At 49.4% G+C, this 18,853-nt stretch overlaps 1 protein-coding gene across 1 annotated transcript in view; it reads left to right on the top strand.

Annotated features, from left to right (window-relative positions):
* Positions 1-2,644: 2,644 nt before the first annotated feature.
* The window catches only part of CPNE2 (copine II), a gene marked incomplete at its 5' end in the record, with an annotated part of 30,725 nt that continues 14,516 nt past the window's right edge, over positions 2,645-18,853 (top strand). The window contains 8 exons of the mRNA XM_010012032.1: positions 2,645-2,824; positions 6,482-6,556; positions 9,263-9,334; positions 13,069-13,152; positions 15,556-15,645; positions 15,893-15,991; positions 16,648-16,734; positions 17,472-17,531. Of these exons, the coding sequence (XP_010010334.1) occupies positions 2,645-2,824; positions 6,482-6,556; positions 9,263-9,334; positions 13,069-13,152; positions 15,556-15,645; positions 15,893-15,991; positions 16,648-16,734; positions 17,472-17,531 (747 nt within the window). The remainder of the gene's footprint in view (positions 2,825-6,481; positions 6,557-9,262; positions 9,335-13,068; positions 13,153-15,555; positions 15,646-15,892; positions 15,992-16,647; positions 16,735-17,471; positions 17,532-18,853) is intronic.

Genomic DNA, 18,853 nt, shown 5'->3' with positions numbered 1-18,853 from the left:
TTGTGAAGAGGCATACATGATGGTCACTGGCAAGGTGACTGGTGCGCATCAAACCAAAGTCCAAACCCTGTGAAGCAACCAGCTGTGGCTTGTGATTTTGATGTGCTTCACACGGATAACAGACAGGAGATTAAACACTCGGTTTAATCTGGTTGTTGAAGGAAGCCCCGTCGCTACAAAGTGTTAGCTCAAGACACGTTGGCTGGGTTTTAATTCCCCTTCCCTGGTCTACTCCTTCCAGGGCAAAACTGGAGATGGGACTTAATGTTATCTCCTTCAAACTGGTGCCTGGGAGTGAGACAGCTGGCTTCCCTTGGTCCCCAGCTTCCCAGTAGTTCAGAGAATATGGAAGGAGCTAAAATCCATCTCTGTTGCCTGCACAGTCCCATCTCCTAGGCTTGAAAGTCGATTTGTGTGTATTGTGCTGCTGAAATAAGGTAGACCTCACGGATGCCCACAGCTCCTGGTCCAGCACATCTCTGAGCAGAGATTTGGCATCCTTTGGTATGTGATGGCCGCAGAGAAGGAAGGATCTGCATGAAGATGTGTGGCCCTGGTCAGTGTACAGCCCACTGGTGTTGATGTGTCTGATTCCCCAGCGCGCAGCAGGTGGCTGCTCTGGGAACACAGCATTTACTTTAGTCGTTTCCTGGCAATTAAGACAGACTAAGCAACCAACTTCATAAAACACTGCGGTAGTTGAGGTATATATAGCAACCTCACCACATTTCCACTTGGTCCCTCCAGAACCTGCCTCCTGTGCTGAATGAGTTTCTTTAGGGCTAAGGTGTGTGTTCACTTTTTTATTTTTTACTTTTTGGAGGGCTTTTTCCTGCTCTGCTGTACTTATTCTTGGCTCTACAGCTCTGGCAGACATCCCACAGCCTGGTGCTGACACGGGAGATGCTTTCTGCAGAGGTCGTACCCTGGGAGCTGGGAAAGACAGGCAGCTCAGCTTTGCCCAGGACTGGATGTCCTGGCTACAAGAGGAAGCAGGATGCTGGTGGGGCTGTGGCATGGCCAGAGGCTCCATGCTGTCCTGCAGGCAGATGGGATGGGTTTTCCAGGCACTGAAGGCAGCAGGTTTTATAAAACCATGGTGATGAGTGCCTCCTGCCTTTCTCCTTTAATAGCCCCTGTTACCATACCCTGGGATATGGCAGGCCAATGCTGCCAGCTACTCTGCCAGCTCTGGTGGGCACATGGCTGTTCCACCTTGGATGCTTGGAGCTGCTGGTGCTTCCCAGGGGGCTGGCTAGGCAGGATGTCCACCAAACTGGCTGCCACCTCTTACAATATTGATATGATATCAATAGCTGCTCTCCTGACAATGCTTCTGCTTCGTTTGCTGTTTGGAGGGTTTTCCTCCAGGCTGTGGGTGTTCATTCCTTGCTGAACATTCAGGCTGTGCCACCAGCATCCTCTCTGCCCACTTCAGCTTCATAAGGATGTGCTGCATGTTGGGCACCAAACTTGCCCTTCCCTGGTGTCTCTCAGGATGGATGATGTCCTGGTGGAGAGAATGATGGGTCCTAACTTAGTTCAGACCCTCCTTGGCCATTGACTTTCAGAAGTAAATACACCAGCTCAGTTTTCCGGTTTTCCCAGTTTCTGCCACTTTGGCTAAAACCGTGGGTTGTTGTGTCTGTGGAGCACGTGCTGGGAGACTGGCTGGTGCTGCCATCCTTCCAGCCCTCCCTGATCTTAGTTACAAGGTCTGGGACCAAAGCTCCATTACTGGAGGGTAGCACCCCCGGGTCTCTGGCATGGCTGTCCCTGGGATGTTTTGCTGCCTGCCAAGTTTCCTTGGCTCTTACCACTGCTCTTGGCTGCAGGATGCTGCAGACTGCTGTGGTGCTTCCCCTCCAAGAGCAGGTTTGACATGTGCTTTCCAGTTTCCATAATCATCTGTGGGGTTGTCCTTCCAACCTATTGGAGACATCATTTCTTCCAGCCTGCTCACAATAGCTCAGGATGACAAAGTCTATTCAAGTCTTGTCTTCTGGGTCCTTTCAGTCTCTTGTTTCTCCTAAATCTTGGTGAAAGCTACAAAAAATGGCCTGTAGTGATTTTTTTCCTTCTATTTTTTTTTCATAGAAGGCCAAGAAGAAACCATATGCACATTTTGGTTTGAGGTCTAGAGGGACCTGCTAGAGGGTTGGGCTTCTGGCTCATGACACTTTGCTTGTTTTGCTTGTCCTTGCTATTAGCTGCACAGCCTGGAAGGAACAAGTTTGGCATTACATCTGTGAGGGTCTGGCTGAGGATCAGAGGTGTGTGAGAGCTTCTGCTCCTGGGCAAAGAGGACTTAGAAGCAAACGAAATAGCTCTGGATTCAGTGAGCCTTGAGTCCACGCCAAGCACTGGCTGAGTGGGCGCTCCTGTCCTGGCTGTGGCTGAGCCCCGTGCCACCCCATCCTTGGGGATATAGGTCTCTGCATGAGGAGCCGTTACTCATTTAGGTCGATCCCACCTTGTGTTCACTGGCCATTACAGGCTGCATTTAGGGGTAGCTCTGCTGAACGCCTGGTGTGCTTACTCTGATGGTCACTGTGGGGTTTCTGAACTCAGAGAAGAGACATGTCAGTGACAAAGAGGCAAGATGCACATGCCTAAATGCCTCTTTTCTTTTTGTTCTTTGCAGCTCGACAGGACAGAGACAGCCGTGAACAACCTCAATCCGTCTTTTGCCAAGAAGTTCATTGTTGACTACCACTTTGAAGAAGTTCAGAAGCTCAAGTTTGCCCTGTTTGACCAAGACAAGTCAAGCATGCAGCTATATGAGCATGATTTCCTCGGTGAATTCTCCTGCACATTGGGCATGGTAAGTCTCTGAGGTCCTACAACTTGCTGCTCTCCAGCAAAGGAGGGCACATCAGACACAAGGATGTGGGGGGATTAGAGCTGCTGCTCCTGGAAAAGCTAGTTTAGTTTGCTTGTCATGCTTCAATTGTTGAGGTCACACTGTTCCACATTAGGGCTGTTGGCTGCTTGCTCGAGCCTAAGTTAATCATAGTGTGGGCTTCTGCTGGTGCCTGCAGAGGGACATCAACTGGAAGTGTTTGAGGTACCTGTATCTCACCAGGGGTTACAGTAAAAACCCTGATGACCATCTTAGATTTGGACTTGGGAAACTTCCAGATGTTTAAAGTTAGGATGTGTTGTGGTCTACCTTTCTATCTCAGCTTTGGGTTTGGTTTTTTTTGTTTTGTTGGGGTTTTTTTTGTTTTGTTTTGGTTGGGTTTTTTTGTTTGTTTGTTGTTTTTTTTGGTGGTGTGGGGTTGGTTTTTAGGGTGTTATTTGAAAGCTGTGTCTATTGCCACATGTAGCAAATCATTTCTCTTACTTTAGTGTATTGGTGCAGGAATGTGTCTTCTGCTCTTGTGGAAAAGCTTTCAGGACACAACGCGATTCATAAGCCTTTGGAAGGTCTTTGCATTCATGAACCCAGACCCTGTCAGGAGTTGGCAGCTACATTCTCCAAACATCTCTGTCCTCTGAGCTTGCTCTGACTCAGAGGCAGGGAATGAGGGGAAATTCCTCCGTTCTTTTGCAGGATCCGTCAGCTCAGGGCTGATGTGGTACCTGGCACAAGCGGAGAGGCTGGGAGAAGCTGTCTCTGTTGTGCTTGGTGCTGGGAACAGGGAGATAGAAGACACTGTAATAAATGGGTTGGCATGGAGAGCCAGCCCAAGGTGTTCAGGGAGGCTTGTGAATGTGATTGTTTTGTTATACAGACTGCAATATGGCACTGTATGTGGCAAGGAGGGGTAAGTGACTTTATCATTGCCAACTCAGGAGCCGGACAGTTTAGAAGAGCACTGGCATTTACAGAGGTTTAACCCTGGGTTTTTGGAATTGCTCTGTGATGACCTACATCTGCTTCTGCAGAAGTGAAGAGACAGTGCAGGGAACAGCTCAGGCTGGTGTTCAGTGCTTTAGACCAAACCTATCCTTTACTCTTGCTGAAACACAGCCAGCTCTGGTATGAGGCAGTTCAGCAACACTCACCATGGTGGTCCTGGTCTTGATGGAAGCTGCAAGCAGAATTTACTGACATAAGGAAACAGAGCTGAACCTTGCTGTTCCTAAATGTGGCTCTGCAAAAGTCCAGGGCTCTGCAGGCTCATGCCAGTGAGGAACATTATCTGTATGCACTGGAGAAGAAGGTTGAAGAGTCTTGTTGGGTCTCCCAGAAGAGCCCAACCCTTTCTAGTGCTTTACAAGGTTTAGCTCAAAGCATGAGACTAGATAGACCAGTCTGGGCCTGTGGTAATGGTGGGGATGGGCAACTGTTGGCAGGCCTCACTCACATCCAAGGTTAATGGTTTAGCTGTAGTGGCTGACAGGTATGGAATGAGTGTCTCTTGTGTCTTTAGGCAGAGTTAGCGGGCTTAGTCTATCAGAAAAAAGAGAGCTCTGAACTTCTGTAATCTCATGTAAGTATTTACACTCTGCAAAAGAGAACCCATCTTATGCCAAGTGTGTGTCCAGTTTTTGCAGCAGTTTCCATGTGATCTTCTTGCTGACCTGTAGTCCACAGTGAGACACCAGCTTGGAATGGAGCGATCTTCTTATTTTCCCTTTTTTCCCCTGAGGTTCTGTTAAGCTCCTCTCCCTGTGGCCAGCATGGGCTTGCAGCACAGCCAGGCTGTGGGGCAGAGGTGAATCGGAGGGGTAGCACCTGCATGAGAGTGCCTGGTGAGGAGAAGGGTGAAACAGGTGGATGAAGCTTGTGGGTTCAGCCACCCTGCTGTGGGTGGCTGGATTTTGCCTGGCGAGGTGTTTCCATAAGCTCTTCCCTAATTCTGAGCCATGAGCAGCTCTTGGAAGGAGACGAGAGCAGCTGTGGGCAGCGAGCATCCAACTCTTCAATTTTGAGTTAGCATTGCAGCTCTGTCGGATTAGCGAGATTGTTTTATTGCAGCTAATTAGGTCTGTGGTGAGATTTCAAAGGATGGTTGGATCATTCATGGGCTTGTAATGACCTCTGTGGCCAAACGAAATGCAGCAGGCACCACACTGCAGGCTGGAGGGTGTCCATGGTTTCTGCTATGCAGTGTTGCAAGATTTTGCCTCCCTGGACACAGTGTGCCACAAAAGTCTAATTATGCTGGTGATACCTGTACGTTTATGGATCAAAAGCACCACGGGAAAAGCAACTGAAACTCTCTTTCAGTTTAAAACCATCACTCCTTGTCCTGTCACAACTAAGGTCTTGCTAAAAAGTCTCTCCCCATCTTAGGGACTGTAGCAATTGGACAAGGGGTAATGGGTTTAAACTTAAACAGGGGAAGTTCAGGTTAGATATAAGGAAAAAGTTATTTACTGTGGGGGTGCTGAGGCACTGGAACAGGTTGCCCACAGAAGTGGCAAATGCTCCGTCCCTGGCAGTGTTCAAGGCCAGGTTGGATGGAGCCTTGGGTGACATGGTCTAGTGTGAGATGTCCCTGCCCATGGCAGGGGGGTTGGAACTAGATGGTCTTAAGGTTCTTTCGAACCCAAACCATACTGTCATCCTATGATCTTTCTTATAAGCTCCCTTTAAGTACTGAAAGGCCACAATAAGGCCTCCCCAGAGGGAGAAGAACATGGAAGGAATCCAAACATGGCCGGATCACCTGGATGGCAGGAGCAACAAGTTAGGGCATTTCATTACATTTTTTTTTATTGTCACTGTTATTTTCTGACTGTGTGATATAAGACCAAAGGTGGAGGCAGAAGGATGGGCAGGGCTGCACATTTTAAACTGCAACCCCTAGATCTCAAAGATGTCCCCACTAGGTATGGGAGCAGAGCACAGGTAGTTCCAGTAGGTTGATAGATCCCCATGTGAGGGTCCACGCCTCTTAGGGGAAACTTAAAGAATCCCCGGATCTGGAGGTGACTGAAACTCAGTGAGCTGAGAAAATCTCAAGGGGTTCCATTCAGCTCCCAGGTCATCCTGTCTGGCCTCTCACAAGCCAGAAGTGAAGGGGAGAACATGCCTTTGGGAGATGCTGACCTATGTGCCTTGCTTTGCAGCTGCTGTTCAGGGTGTCCAGAATGATGCTGAGGGAGAGCATCTGGCTTGTAATTGGGATTCACCAATGGAAATGTATCCCGAAAGCAAGTTGGTGGCAGGGTCGCATTAAAAGTATTTAAAATGGGGTTTGAAAAGTTGAGTTATGATTTCGCTGGGACCAAACCACAGTAGCTCTGGTTGCGTGAGGTCCCACCAACCTCCTCCACGCAAAAGCTGGTCCCTAGGTTCAACGAGAGGTGATGCTTCAGCCTCTTGTACTTCTCTGCACTGTTCAACTGCTGCCCTGCACCCTGTGGGCTCAGGTAATGGTGGTGACATTCACAGTATCATGGTCATCCCTGAGTGTGATGCCTTTCTTTACTCCTGTGAATGCTTAATCAGAATTAACTGAGTTGCTTATGAGACTGCTTTTGGTCACTTGTACAATCATGTCTTCATTTTCTTTGGCTTCTCTAGATTGTTTCCAGCAAGAGAATAACAAGGGCTCTCCTTTTGGGGAATGGCAAGCCAGCTGGGAAAGGGATGATAACAGTAAGTTACTCCTTTACATTACCTACCGTGTGCAGAGGTGGCTAATAACCTGGGGGCAACGCAGGGCACTCACCTGGGGTCCAGGAGACTTGGGTTTATCTCATGAACGTTTTTCCCTTTACCTCCTGTTTTTCTGCCCACTTTGGTCTCTTTGGAGCACTGTTAATCCTGGGCAGGGACCATGTTGCCTAGCATCTGCCTGGTGCCCAGGGCTGTGAGTCTTCAACCTCTGCTTCAGTTACTGAAACAAGGAAAACCTCGATTTGGAGACTACAAAGTAAAACCCTGCTGCTGCTGTTTGTTATCTGGTACAAAATGGCTGCTCACCCCTTGCTGGCTCTGCTGGAGGTGAGAGGGCTAATGCCTTTGCTGGTGATGGGTGGTTTTGTTTGTAGGAAGAGGATGGGAGCTGTACCATAGCAACAATTCTCATAGCAACAGCCACTGCTCCCGATGCAGACCCCTTTGGGCACTGGCCTTCCCACTGCAGATCTCTTTAGCGATGGGGTTTTTAAAAGAAAAGACTAGATTTAGGTGCGTTTCCCTCCCACCACATTTCCCGTCCTTTTTGATCTCTTCTGTGTTCTGGGTTTTGTGAGATGCGCAGCCAGGCAGCAAAGGTGTGGAAGAAAAGGCCAGCAAGGAGTTAAACTTCCACCAGGTTTAAAAGCTCTGGATAGCTTGAAAAGTCCCAGGACCTGGCTGCTGCATGTGCATCTCCATTGCTGTTTGCTCTAGAGGCTGGGAAGACACTGCCAGCTTTTCTCTCTTAATTCTTGCAGTTAGTCTTAAAACGAAAGAGTAAAAGCCACACAAGCACATGTGCCAGCCCCAAGATGTGTGTCAGCTCTTGACACCCAGTTCAACGCTCAAGAGGGAAGAACTGGACCAGATTAAAAGCTTCCAGTCAAGTTCTAAGGTTACACACGTTATAAAAAAGGCAGGTCATGCATGTGTCATTAAAAATCAAAGGATCTGAGACATCTGCCTCATTTTGTACCATTGATATGATTTTCTGATCTGGGTTTGGTGTTTGTTTTTTTTTTTCCCCCTGGCTTGGGCTGGGTGATGACAACAGGATTGTGTGTGGTGGGCACCTTTCCTTAATTGAGATGCCACAAGGGTTAATGCAACAGAAGAACCTTTGCTGGGTGGACGTTGTTGTGTGAGGGTCCCTAGGTTTGAAGAGATGGGGGAAATCCCAAAACAACCTGCTGTGTTTGTAAAATCAACCCTGAGACCTGGCTGCATGCCTCTGCTGGACACAGAGGTGGAGATGTTACTGTCTGTGCCCACTAAGACAAGATGCCACCAGCAGCCTGCAGCAGTGTGGCACCTGGCTTGTCTGCACGGTCCAGCTTTTATGTAGCCTCCAATGAGCCCTAAAATGCTGGACACTGACTGGGTGTGCTTTTGTGGAGATCAGCAAAAGGCAAATTTCCTCCACTTCTCTGCAGCTCCTCTTCTCCATGCTGATTGTGGTGACCATACATGTCCACTGAGGACCAGGTAGGAGAGAAACTTGATGCTGTGGCTTTGCAATAGGGAACTTTTGACTTCATATCTATACAGAGCAGAGGAGAAAATTGATTGGGTTTGCGTGTGGCAAATGGGTCCTGTGTGGACCAAAGAGTTGTGTTTGCCATGGAAAGGCTGGGAAGTTGTTCAGGATGTTCAGGAGCTGCCCAGGCATATTCAAAAGCTGCATCTCTGCAGACTCCCCAGCTATCCTAAGTGCCAGTAACCTCCTGACAATTTTTGTGCACAAAATTGTCCCTTTCATTTCTGCAAGTTTTTCTATAAGCCTTGCTGTGATTACTCCACATACCTCCAATGAGTATATACCTCCTTCCAGGACAGCCTCCTTGGGAGCCAGCAAACAGCTGCACTTGGCAGCACCATGTGTGAGGGAACTGTCCAGCCCGTGCTCCCACCCGGGATGATGCTGCAGCCAAGGATGCTGTGGAATGGCTCAGCCCACCCCAGGGAGCGGAGGAGGAAGAGGTGGGAAGCAGACGCTTGGGCAGGACATAGCCTTGAGGAGGAAAAATACAAATGATTCAGAAAACGGCTGGTAACAGAAGTGAAGAAATGCAGGGTTTTTGGGGTTTTTTTTTGTTATAAACATTCCTTTTCTTAAAATACCAAGAGACTCATTAAACCATGTTCCAGACAAAACTGGCCCACTGGTGGCTGGCAGCTGAAGCCCTTCTGGAGTGTGTGTGAATAAAGTCTCTTAAACTGAAGTAGTCTGGGCTGTGCTCTGGCCTGCTGCAGTGCCTCAGGAGCAATGGTGGAGTTCTCACTCTTGGGGCTGCCTCTTTGAGAGACTGTGGGGAGATGTGGCTCAAGTCATTGGTCCCACTGGCATCTCCCCCAGGGGATGGGGCAGCTGCTTTTTGCTGTTCCCAGGCTGGGACATGGAGGATGAGGTGGAACATCTTGCAGGCAAGGGTTTTTATGGCTCCTGCTTCTTCATGGCTTGGTCCTTGAAGGCTTCTCCAGGTCCTGAATGAGCCCTCATGCAGAAAAGCCACTCGAGACCATCTCAAGTATAACACACAACAAAGGTGCTTTATTTCAGAGCCAATGGCATGGGGGAAGGGGCTGTCTCAGGAGTCCTGGCACCTCATTCTCCCTTCAGGTTGTCCATTCAAAAAGCTTAATTGTACCTGAAAATCAACACACCCTTACCTTGTTTTTCAGATAGCTGCCCAAGAGCTCTCGGACAACAGGGTGATTACTCTGAGCCTGGCCGGCAGAAAACTAGATAAAAAGGTAAGTGGGATTCTGACTGGGGGACACAATGTTAAACTTCTGACCCTCATAGGTTAAAGAAATCTCTGCTTTTGGGCATAGCAGTGACATAAAATAGTCTTTCTTGAGCAAGCATCAGGATAAGACTGGAGGCGTCCAAGTCCTGGCAGTGCCACTGGGTACATCTGTGCCTCAGTTTTCCTATTGTCATGGTATTGCTTTATTCATCACACACACTGAGATGAAAAGCTGATGTGTGGCACAGGATCTGTGTACTAGCATGTCCTAAAGACAGCAGATACACTACTTCAGTGGCTGTCATTTGGAAATGTCTGCTGACGGAGCTGGCAGCGTTGACGTCCCTTGAACCTCAGCAGTGCTGACAGCTCCTGGCACGTTGCCTTCAGCCCCTCTGGAAATGGTGTGAACATCATCTTGTTTTGCAAAGTGTAGGGCCCATGTTTTCTGAGGAAGAAGTGTTGACCTCCTGGCGTCAAGTAGTGCCTGAGTTTTGCTTTGGATATAATATGCAGGAAATCCAAAACTTCTCTGAAAGTTCTGAAATCCAAAACTTCTGTGAAAATCTGACCCTATTTACCAGGTAACCAGCAATATTCCTTTTAAACCAGTGCTGTTGCTTGGCAATCGACGTGAATATTATTTTTCTCTTCTTCCTAGTCAGAACTTGTGTTACTGGCAGGATAGCTCTCAGTTTTTAAACCAGGGTAAAGCAAGCATCCAGGCAGAAGGGTATTTGCTGGGGCAGAAGACGTGGTTTGTCCAGTCCTGTTGTCCAAACCAGGTGGATGCCTGGTTTACCCAAGCGTTTTTCCCACTTGCGTTTGCTGGCAATAGCTTTTTTCTTGCCCTCCTGCTTACCCGGCCTAGTACAGATAACCAGATGCCCCTTCTAGGAAATCCACACATAACTTCATAAATGGTCTGGAAAATGTCTGGATGTGGCCGAGGGTCAATCACCATGCATGTCAATGAAGATATCCCTAATGCAACAGTTTTCTTCCAGTACCCCAAGAAGAAACCTCTGCTCCCTTGCAAGGCAAGGGATGGGATTTCACAGCAGGCTTGGTGTCCTTCCTTCAATCTTCAGGGTCCCTTTGCAGATGTGGCCATTGTGAAGATCAGGGCCAAGGACCTGGGTCCTCCCTGCATGTCTGAGGCACACCTCCACTTGTTGTACCATCCACTTTGTTGGTGGCACCGCATGCTCCATGGACAAGAGTTGCCTTTTTAATCAGGTTTGCAACCAAGCTCCTCTACCAGGCATAACCTAGTGCATATTCTGATATTCTTCAACTAGGACGCCATACTTGTGGGCCTGCTGCCCTTCAGACCCACAGTGAAGGTACAGAAATTCAGCATGTGCCTGGTTACACAGGGACAAAGGACTCTGATACTCTTTCTTGGTCTCCATCCAGTTTATCAATAGGTGTCAGCAGAAAGCTCCTTCCTTAGTGACTGCCTGCTGATGGGGTTTCTGTGCAGACTTCCATAACACAGCACAGCACTGCTCAGAGTCCTACTTATGCAGAAAGAATGTTCATGTCACTTCACAGAAATTCAAATAGTCTCTGAACAAGGAAATTGGATGAAACACAGTGCTTCTGGGTCATTATTGGCAGCTCCTGCCATTACCACCCTGAGGTTGGGACCTTCCTCAGGCTGCGAGCAGGTCCTCCTCCCCATCACACATCCATGGTTTCTCCACCCACAGTGCGCTATGCCGAAGCTGCACAGCAGGAGCACGTCGGCAGCAGAACCAGCCTGAGCCTCTTATTCCTTATCAGGAATCTTATGAAAGCCTGTTCAGCTCTTGGGAGAGTTGTTTTAAGGAAAAATCTCTTGCAGAAGAGGGGGTATTTTCACCTGGTATAAGCCCTGGTGAACTCAGAGCTGTGTGTTCCACCGCAGCCGTGGGGACAGCCAGAGGGCAGCGATGCTTCGGCATGGCTCGGGAAGAACAAGCGCTGTGAGCCAGGACTGCTGCTGGAAACTGTGGTTTGGGGAGATGCATCTGGTAGAAGTGCAACTTCCACCCTCCTTGTCCATGGTATGCAAGGACCCGTTTGGATGATTTAGATTCTTGGATCAGTTTGCAGACCGATCTGGTCTGCTGAGCTCCTGTGGTTGCTTAGTTTCCATCTCCTGCCAGGTTTGCAGGAGTGAGATGTTTGTGGTTTTGATGTTTTAAAATAGCATCACGTAATTCCGTGGCTTGGAGACATCTCCCACCCCACTCTGAATGGAGCAATATTGACTGGGCTTGCAGACCAGGCTGCTCCACGTGGGATGGCAACAGACATCCTTCAGAGCTCCCTGCTGCCATCTGAGCTGGTGTCTCCACTAGCCCATGCTGGCTTGGCTGTTGAAACTGCACTGGGTTGCATGTTAAGCCAGTATAAGCAGGGTCAGGTACCCCTGGCTGGTTCTTTGATTCATCAGTGAAGTTTGAAAGTGCCAAGACCAGGGTGTGGCTGAGCAGGATCAGAGCTGTGCCAGAAGAAAAAATAGCTTGGGTTTCTCTCCTAGAAACGTGGAAAAGGGTAGGAGAAAATAGCCCCATGTTACCAGAGTGCATCTCTGTGAGCCTTTTTGGTCTGCTCTTCTGGCAGAAGAATTCTGACTGAAGCAGGTTTTTGTTTCTCCAAGCCTAAACACTTTGCAGCGATTTACTTTTCTGGCTGGCTTTGGAAACAGGATTTGGATACAAATGTTAAGGAGTTTTCTGCTGGAGCCTCACTAGAGCCTGTGTCTGCCCCAGCTGCCACGTCCCATGCTGGCTGTGGACAGCAGCCCCTGGGGCGTCCATGCTTCCTCCTCCTTCGTGAGCAGTCCCCTGCATCTCCGCTGCATCCCTTGGAAGCCCCAAAAGCTCCTGTTCAAACTGTTAAGAAGTTCCTCCAGCTCTCTGCAGGACTCAGGCACCCACATCCCTCTGGGAGGAAAATCCCAGCTGCAATGGCTTGAGTTCTCCATAAATGATTTGGGATATTTTAGGCTTGGTTTTTTGTTATCCACTTCCTAGTCTTGTTGAATGGGAAGGAAGTTCTGTCTCGGAGTGCTGGAGTTTCCCTGCATGGGTGCCACCAGTGCCGCCCTCCTCTGCTGCAGGTGCCCCCATGCGTGACAGGGACACGTTTTTCTCATGGGATACGTATTTCTCATGACCAGCAGCCCTTTAATATCTTGGAATAACTGAGGAGACAGGAAGGAAAGGCAGCACACACTGACTCAGGGCTGCGTATCTCGGCGGGTGTTACATGATCTCTGTCAACACCAGGGCAGCTTGCTTCTGAAAGATTTCCTCTGCTTGTACTTCGCTGCTGTATGGAGGAGGGTGTTTTTTTCGTTTTCACCCAAGACACTTGTGTACTTCATAATTCTGTTTTTCCTTTGGAGCTTTGGATGTTTTCCCAAGCCCAAATGCAGCTGCCTCCCAGCTGGGGCTGTTTTCCATGGCATCTATATCCAGAGAGCTCACTGGTGCCAGGGCACATGCTGGGGTGCCAACTCGCCTGCAGCATCAGTGCCAAAATGTGGCATGAAAGTCCATGGGATTGTGTGTGGCCAGGGCATGGAGGGGTGGCTGCCCATGGGTGCTGCCTGTTTGCTGTCGAGCTTGTGAGCCACTCTCATGAGGACATGAGTCTGCGGGATTGGCACTGCTGGGCGAAGGAGGTCTCTTGGACCGGCTGCTTGCAGAGTGCTGTGTGACCCATCCTGTTCTTCTCCCCCAGGACCTGTTTGGAAAATCAGACCCTTTCTTGGAGTTCTATAAACCAGGTGACGATGGGAAATGGATGCTGGTCCACAGAACGGAGGTGAGCACAACTCTAACACAAGCTGCAGAGACATGACCACCCTCACATCAGCTCCTCTTGTCCTTCATGGCATTATTTCACCAATGACCCGTAAAGTGGGGTGAGATCCAGGGATTTCCAAACTTTATGGCTGCCTTCCCGGTACCTAGTCAAGGCTGCTGGACTCCAGTGGATGAAGATTTACTGAGACTAGAAGGGACCTGAGATCTTTTCTGTATTATTCCCTCCTGTATCTACCAAGCAGAGAGTGAGATGGTTTTATAACCCATGTTAACCCCTACGCTCAGCCTGGACATGGGCTGATCCCTGGACCATTCTCCCGCCACTTGCAGGACACCAAGATGATCTGTGACCTGAGGAGACGGTGAAGAGAGGTGGAGGGAGGTGGCCTGGGGAATAGCAATGGGGAAAGATTAAAATGAGCTTTTGCCAGATCCTTAGCTAGGAGGATGCTCAGGTGTCTCCAGCTTCAGAGCACAAGCACTCGGCTCATGTCTAGTGGAGCTGGAAGCCCCGGCCAAGGAGGCAGAGACCTACACCAGGGTGTTTATTTACCAGGTCTTGCTGTAGGTTGGTTTTTACCACTACTCTGCAGTCCATGAGGATTTCCCCCACTCACGCCAGGAGGTGTGTAACACCCCATGATCTGTGGTACTGATATGGGCTGACACTAGCCCTGCTCTTTTTTTTTTTTTTTGGTGCTTTCCCACACACATTTCCATGCATATTTAATTCATACCAAACTTAATATGTGTCTTGTATTTCTGTGGGAGCAGGCTGGGACCTTGTTTGGTTGTTTCTTCCCAGTTTAGTGTGGGTAGCAGGGCTTTGACTCATCAAGATGTGTTTCTCAGACACGTGGGGATTTGGAGTGACCTTCGACACTTCCTCCTGGAAGAGGCGTGGGAATTGGGAATGTAGCTTTGCACCAGCCATCACTGGTAAGCAGGTCAGGTTTATGGGGAGCAGATGTATATACTATTTTTCCTCTGGGTTGCTGCCCAGTTTCTCCACTCTCCTGTTCCGCTGGAGAAGGGTCTAGCCAGGTTTTGTTTCAAGTAGTGGCTGCTCTAACAGCCTCCTTCTTACCAGCCCCAGATGCATCCCATTGCCCTCAGAGGAGTCCCACACCACATGACCATCTATGTGTCTTGAGGCTGGATATGAAGAAATAAAGTTTCCCATTCTTACAGCTTTTGCTACAGAAATATAACCAGCTCTTGGTCTGATGCTGGCATTCCCCATGCCATGACAGAGCTGTCTGGCAGGGAAGGATCAGTGTGCTCATTACAGCTGATATTGACGCATGAGTGTGGATGCTCAGCTGGCCTCCAGGCAATGGCGATGCTGATCCTTCCCCAAGCACTGCAGGGGCTGGCTGGCTGCACGGGCACCATCTCGGGGTGCCTGGGCTCTCCCTGCTCTTCCCAGCCTCCTGCAGAAGGTGTTTACAAATTGCCGACTAAAATGTGCTTGCAGCATCAGGGTTTCCTTCCCCTGGTCTCACATCAAAGCCTGTCTGTAAAACAAGATGCCTGTTGCAGGTCCTGTGTGGCTGTTTGCGTGCAGCAGCAGCCATGGACCACTTCCAGCTGTGCTGTTGCTGCTGCAGCTGCAAGGGTCCATGGTCCTCCACTCCCTGTGTTTGCCTTGCACAGAGAAAGGTTAATCTGCTACCCATATCCAGCTTTCTAATACTCACATGAATCTCTCTTTTAAAGCACCACACCTTTGTGAAAGAGGGTCTTCACCTGCCCGCAGGCATCTCCAAGGTACACTGCATGTGCCTGAAGCCTGCCAGTGTTTGCTTTGTTTCCACAAAAGAAACCTAAGCAAACAATTGCATTCTCACAGGAAATGTCAAAAAGCATCAATTATTATTTCTCCAGCTCAGGCAGTGGATGTTACACAGATGAGGCAAGAAAGCTGGATGTGCTCAGGGCTGTTTGTCTTTCCTGGCTGGTTGCGGCATCCCACTGCTCCATCTTCTTGGTCGTCAGACCCCAGATGGGGTGCTGGTGGGGAGTAAGTAATGAGGAAGGTGCAAGCAGTGGCATGCAGAGGGTGTAAATAGTAGCTCCTGGCCTTGAACTGGTGGGGTAAGTGGTTGTGCCCATGCTACCTAGTCAACTGCAGCTGTTTTCTCAAGCAGGTTTGTTTAATTGCCTCAGAGGTGTAATGCAAACGAATCTGTTGTAACTCACAAGTGATACAGCCTGAGAAGAGTGGGCTGCTGTGTCTAAGTTAGGAAGACAGAAGAGGGCTGAGATGGAGCTTCTGCAGCTTGTCTGGCCTGCCCCACTGAGAACCTCGTCCAGCCTTGGAGACGTGTCCCTGCTTCATGCCAATCTGCCCCTGCAAATGTGTCTATTGTAATGGCATCCCTCTGTTCCCACACCACAGGTGATCAAGTACACGCTGGACCCCACCTGGAAGCCCTTCACTGTGCCTTTGGTCTCTCTGTGCGATGGAGATACGGAGAAGCTGATAAAGGTAATGGAGGGCCCCTTGGCTTTCATCATGGTGGTCAGCCTCTGGGATTGATCCTTAAACATCTAGAACCCCATGGCTGGTTTATGAAAAAAACCCAAACCAACCAAAGCAGAACAACCCGCAAGCCCCAACCCAAAACCCCACCCTTGTTTGGGGTCTCCAACAGGACAGGTTGGTAATTTCAGCAGGTCTGCTTGCAGGAGGTAGTGTCTGTGTCTGAGGCTGGTTTGTGCTCCTTCCACCCTAGGTGGTGTGTTATGACTATGACAGTGATGGGGGACATGACTTCATCGGGGAGTTTCAGATCTCAGTGGCCAGGATGTGCGAAGCCCAAGATGTCTTTCCAGTAAGTGCCAACACACTTTCGGGGAAGAATAAGGAATGGGCTCCTTGGAACTGGTGGTGGATTTCAGTACTTGCTCTGAGACCCTCAACCTGTTCGGAGAGGCCAAGTCCAGCCACCTTTCTCCTTCCACCCCCATCATAAGTGACCAAGGCCACAGTTGTAGCTAAAGCATCTGAGCTAGAGAGAGAGCTAAAGCAGTCTTGGGCTCTGTTGAGATGTCTGAAGCAGCACCCATGATTTGGGGGCGCCCTGTGGTTTGGGGACCAGAAGGGGACATGTGACATGCTGCACTGGTTTTGTGGCCAAAGGTGTCCCCATCTTCCACTTGAAGTTTTGGACAAAAGCCTTGGCAGGTGCCTCCTGATTGAAGGCGTGTTGTGAAGATGCATGAATTAGCAGTGCTTTTCACTGCTGTCATTGCTAGGAGTACTGCCTGCCCTTCATGTGTTTGACCCATCTCATCCTCTTACCCAGCAGGTACTGTGTCTCCAATTCCATCTCAATACCTGTAGCTCACTGTGATTCCTTTCTGTCTCATCAGCACTTTGAGAGGTGTGGAGGGATGGTGCCCATGGGATGTGGCTGCTGGTGGCATCTGCAGCCTCCAGCGAAGCCCAGCACTGCTCTCACACCGATGTCTGCCTCATGTGTTACAGCTTGAGATGGAGTGCATTAACCCCAAAAAGCAAAAGAAGAAAAAGAATTACAAGAACTCAGGGATCATCATTTTCAAGTCCTGCAAAGTGAGTATGACGTCAGGATGTTTCCTTCTGATCCTGGCTGAGCTCTTCCTGAGCTCCCCCATCCCTTTTGCCTCCAGCACCCTTGCATTTACAAGTGCAGGTCCAGCAGAGCATGAATCAGAATATGATTTCCTTTCTGCCTGGGTATCTTGCCACTTGGAGCAGGTGATGTACCAACTTGCTGGTGCCACCCTATGCCCAGGTAGCCACAGACCCAGGAGGAGGTGTTCAATACGGGCAGCATCTGCACGAAGCCCAAGCTTTAGGTGCTTACCAACTCCTTGGTGTCAACTTGGGTAAGGGTTGGGTCTGGTGAGAGGGGTCTTTGTTCTGACCTAAGGTGTTGAAGTCTTCCCTATGTATGGCACCAATACAGCTTTTCCCACACCAGATCTGCAGGTCGCATGAGACTGTTTTGGCCATGGAGAGTGGATCTTCCATTCATTTCATCATGACAGACACTTCCAGCTCTGAAGGACCCCTGTCTGGGCCTCCCAGCCCAGCTCTGGCACAACACACAGCCCTGTTGGCCTCATATGATTGTGAACTGCCAAAATACTGCACGGGAGTCCCAAGTGGTTCTTCCCGTTGCTCTGCCAAGTGGTTGAACATCCCCAAAGGCCCAAACTCACAGCAACACAGGCTTGGGCACTTCCTGTGGGTTTTCTAGTATGTTTTTGTTCTGCAATGGTGAAGATTGCTGTAACACTTCTTGCTTTGGTTTGGTTTTCTTTCAGATAACCAGAGATTTTTCCTTCCTAGACTACATCCTGGGAGGCTGCCAGCTGATGTTTACCGTAAGGACTTTTGCTTTTCTTTGCCCATATCAACACATATCTAACAGTCAAAACCAGGAAGGGAGGTTCTGCATGAGATTTGGCACCAGCTTGGGTGGCTTTTCATGGCAACGAGGAGCTGCCTTGTTTTGGGGTTTTGAGGGTCGTTACCGTGATGCTCAGGTGCATCCAGTAGCATGGAGGGAGCTGGCTAGCCTTTGGCTGAAGGTCAGACTCATGCAAAGACCCTCTGCCCCTTCACAGAATGTTACTGGCTTTTCTCCCCGTTGCAGGGTTTTTTTGTGGAAGCTCTCTTATTTTGAAGCCAGCTGAGAGGCTTTGGGCTGTTACTGAGATGGTTTTCTCTATTTTTACTGGCATTTCCACCTTCTTTCAAGATGTACCATGGCTTGTCAGGAGTAACTAACTGAGGACATTACAACCCCAAGTGAAACCACCACAATGCAGAAGTGGGGTTTTCAATTTCTCCAAATTTTCTGATGCAGTATCCAGAGAGCTGCGGGCATTCGCAGGATTTCAGTTTATATTTTGTTGTTTCATTTAAAAACATGGTGGGGTGGGAGAGTAGGAGGAGAAGGAAGAGTTGTCATAGGAACAGGAGCGATTGGGGAGAGCTTTTATGTGCCATTCTGCTGCTGTGTGCTCAGGTCGTGGTGCTGGAGAGTGAAGATAAAATCATTTAAGTTTATTGTTGGCATAGAGCTCTTGTGTGAATTAGGCTTGAATAATGAAATCTCCCCCCACCCCATCTAAAGATCTGCTGGTTATTGGAGGGTTTCTCCCCCACCCAAGGAATCTTTGGTCAAAAACCCCGGCTGGGTTTGCAATGGGTGCAACACTACAGGAAAGCTGGAGCTGGGACGAGGCTGCTGCTGCACGTGCCCCTGCAGTTTGGAAAGGTGGCTGGTGTCCTCCCAGTGAAGGAGGCAGTGGGGAGAGAAGGGCTGAAGCCACAGAGGACAGGGGCCTTGTGTCCGGCCACTTGCCTCACACTGCAGGCAGACCAGCTGCATTCCTGTGGAACTTGTAGCCCCAGTGCTGCTCTTTGTGGCATTGCTTATCTGACTCTGCTGAGCCCCCCTACTGTGCCCTTCTTTCCCTCTTGCTCTCCAACCATGCTCATGGTGGCTTAGCAGGACCTTGGCACACGGGCATGGGTGTTACAGCATTGTTGGTAAAGCTGTAAGGCTGTTTGATGAAGAAGTTGGGTTTTCATAGAACCATAAGATAGTTTGGGTTGGGAGGGAACTTTGAAGATTATCAATCCAACTTGCCCTGCCACGGGCAGGGACATCTTCCACTAGAGCAGGTTGCTCCAAGCC

The sequence above is a fragment of the Nestor notabilis genome, unplaced genomic scaffold (genome assembly GCF_000696875.1).
Source record: "Nestor notabilis isolate BGI_N333 unplaced genomic scaffold, ASM69687v1 scaffold7713, whole genome shotgun sequence".
Classification (NCBI taxonomy): domain Eukaryota; kingdom Metazoa; phylum Chordata; class Aves; order Psittaciformes; family Psittacidae; genus Nestor; species Nestor notabilis.
Note: the sequence above shows the minus strand (reverse complement) of the source record. Positions and strands in the feature narration are given on the sequence as shown.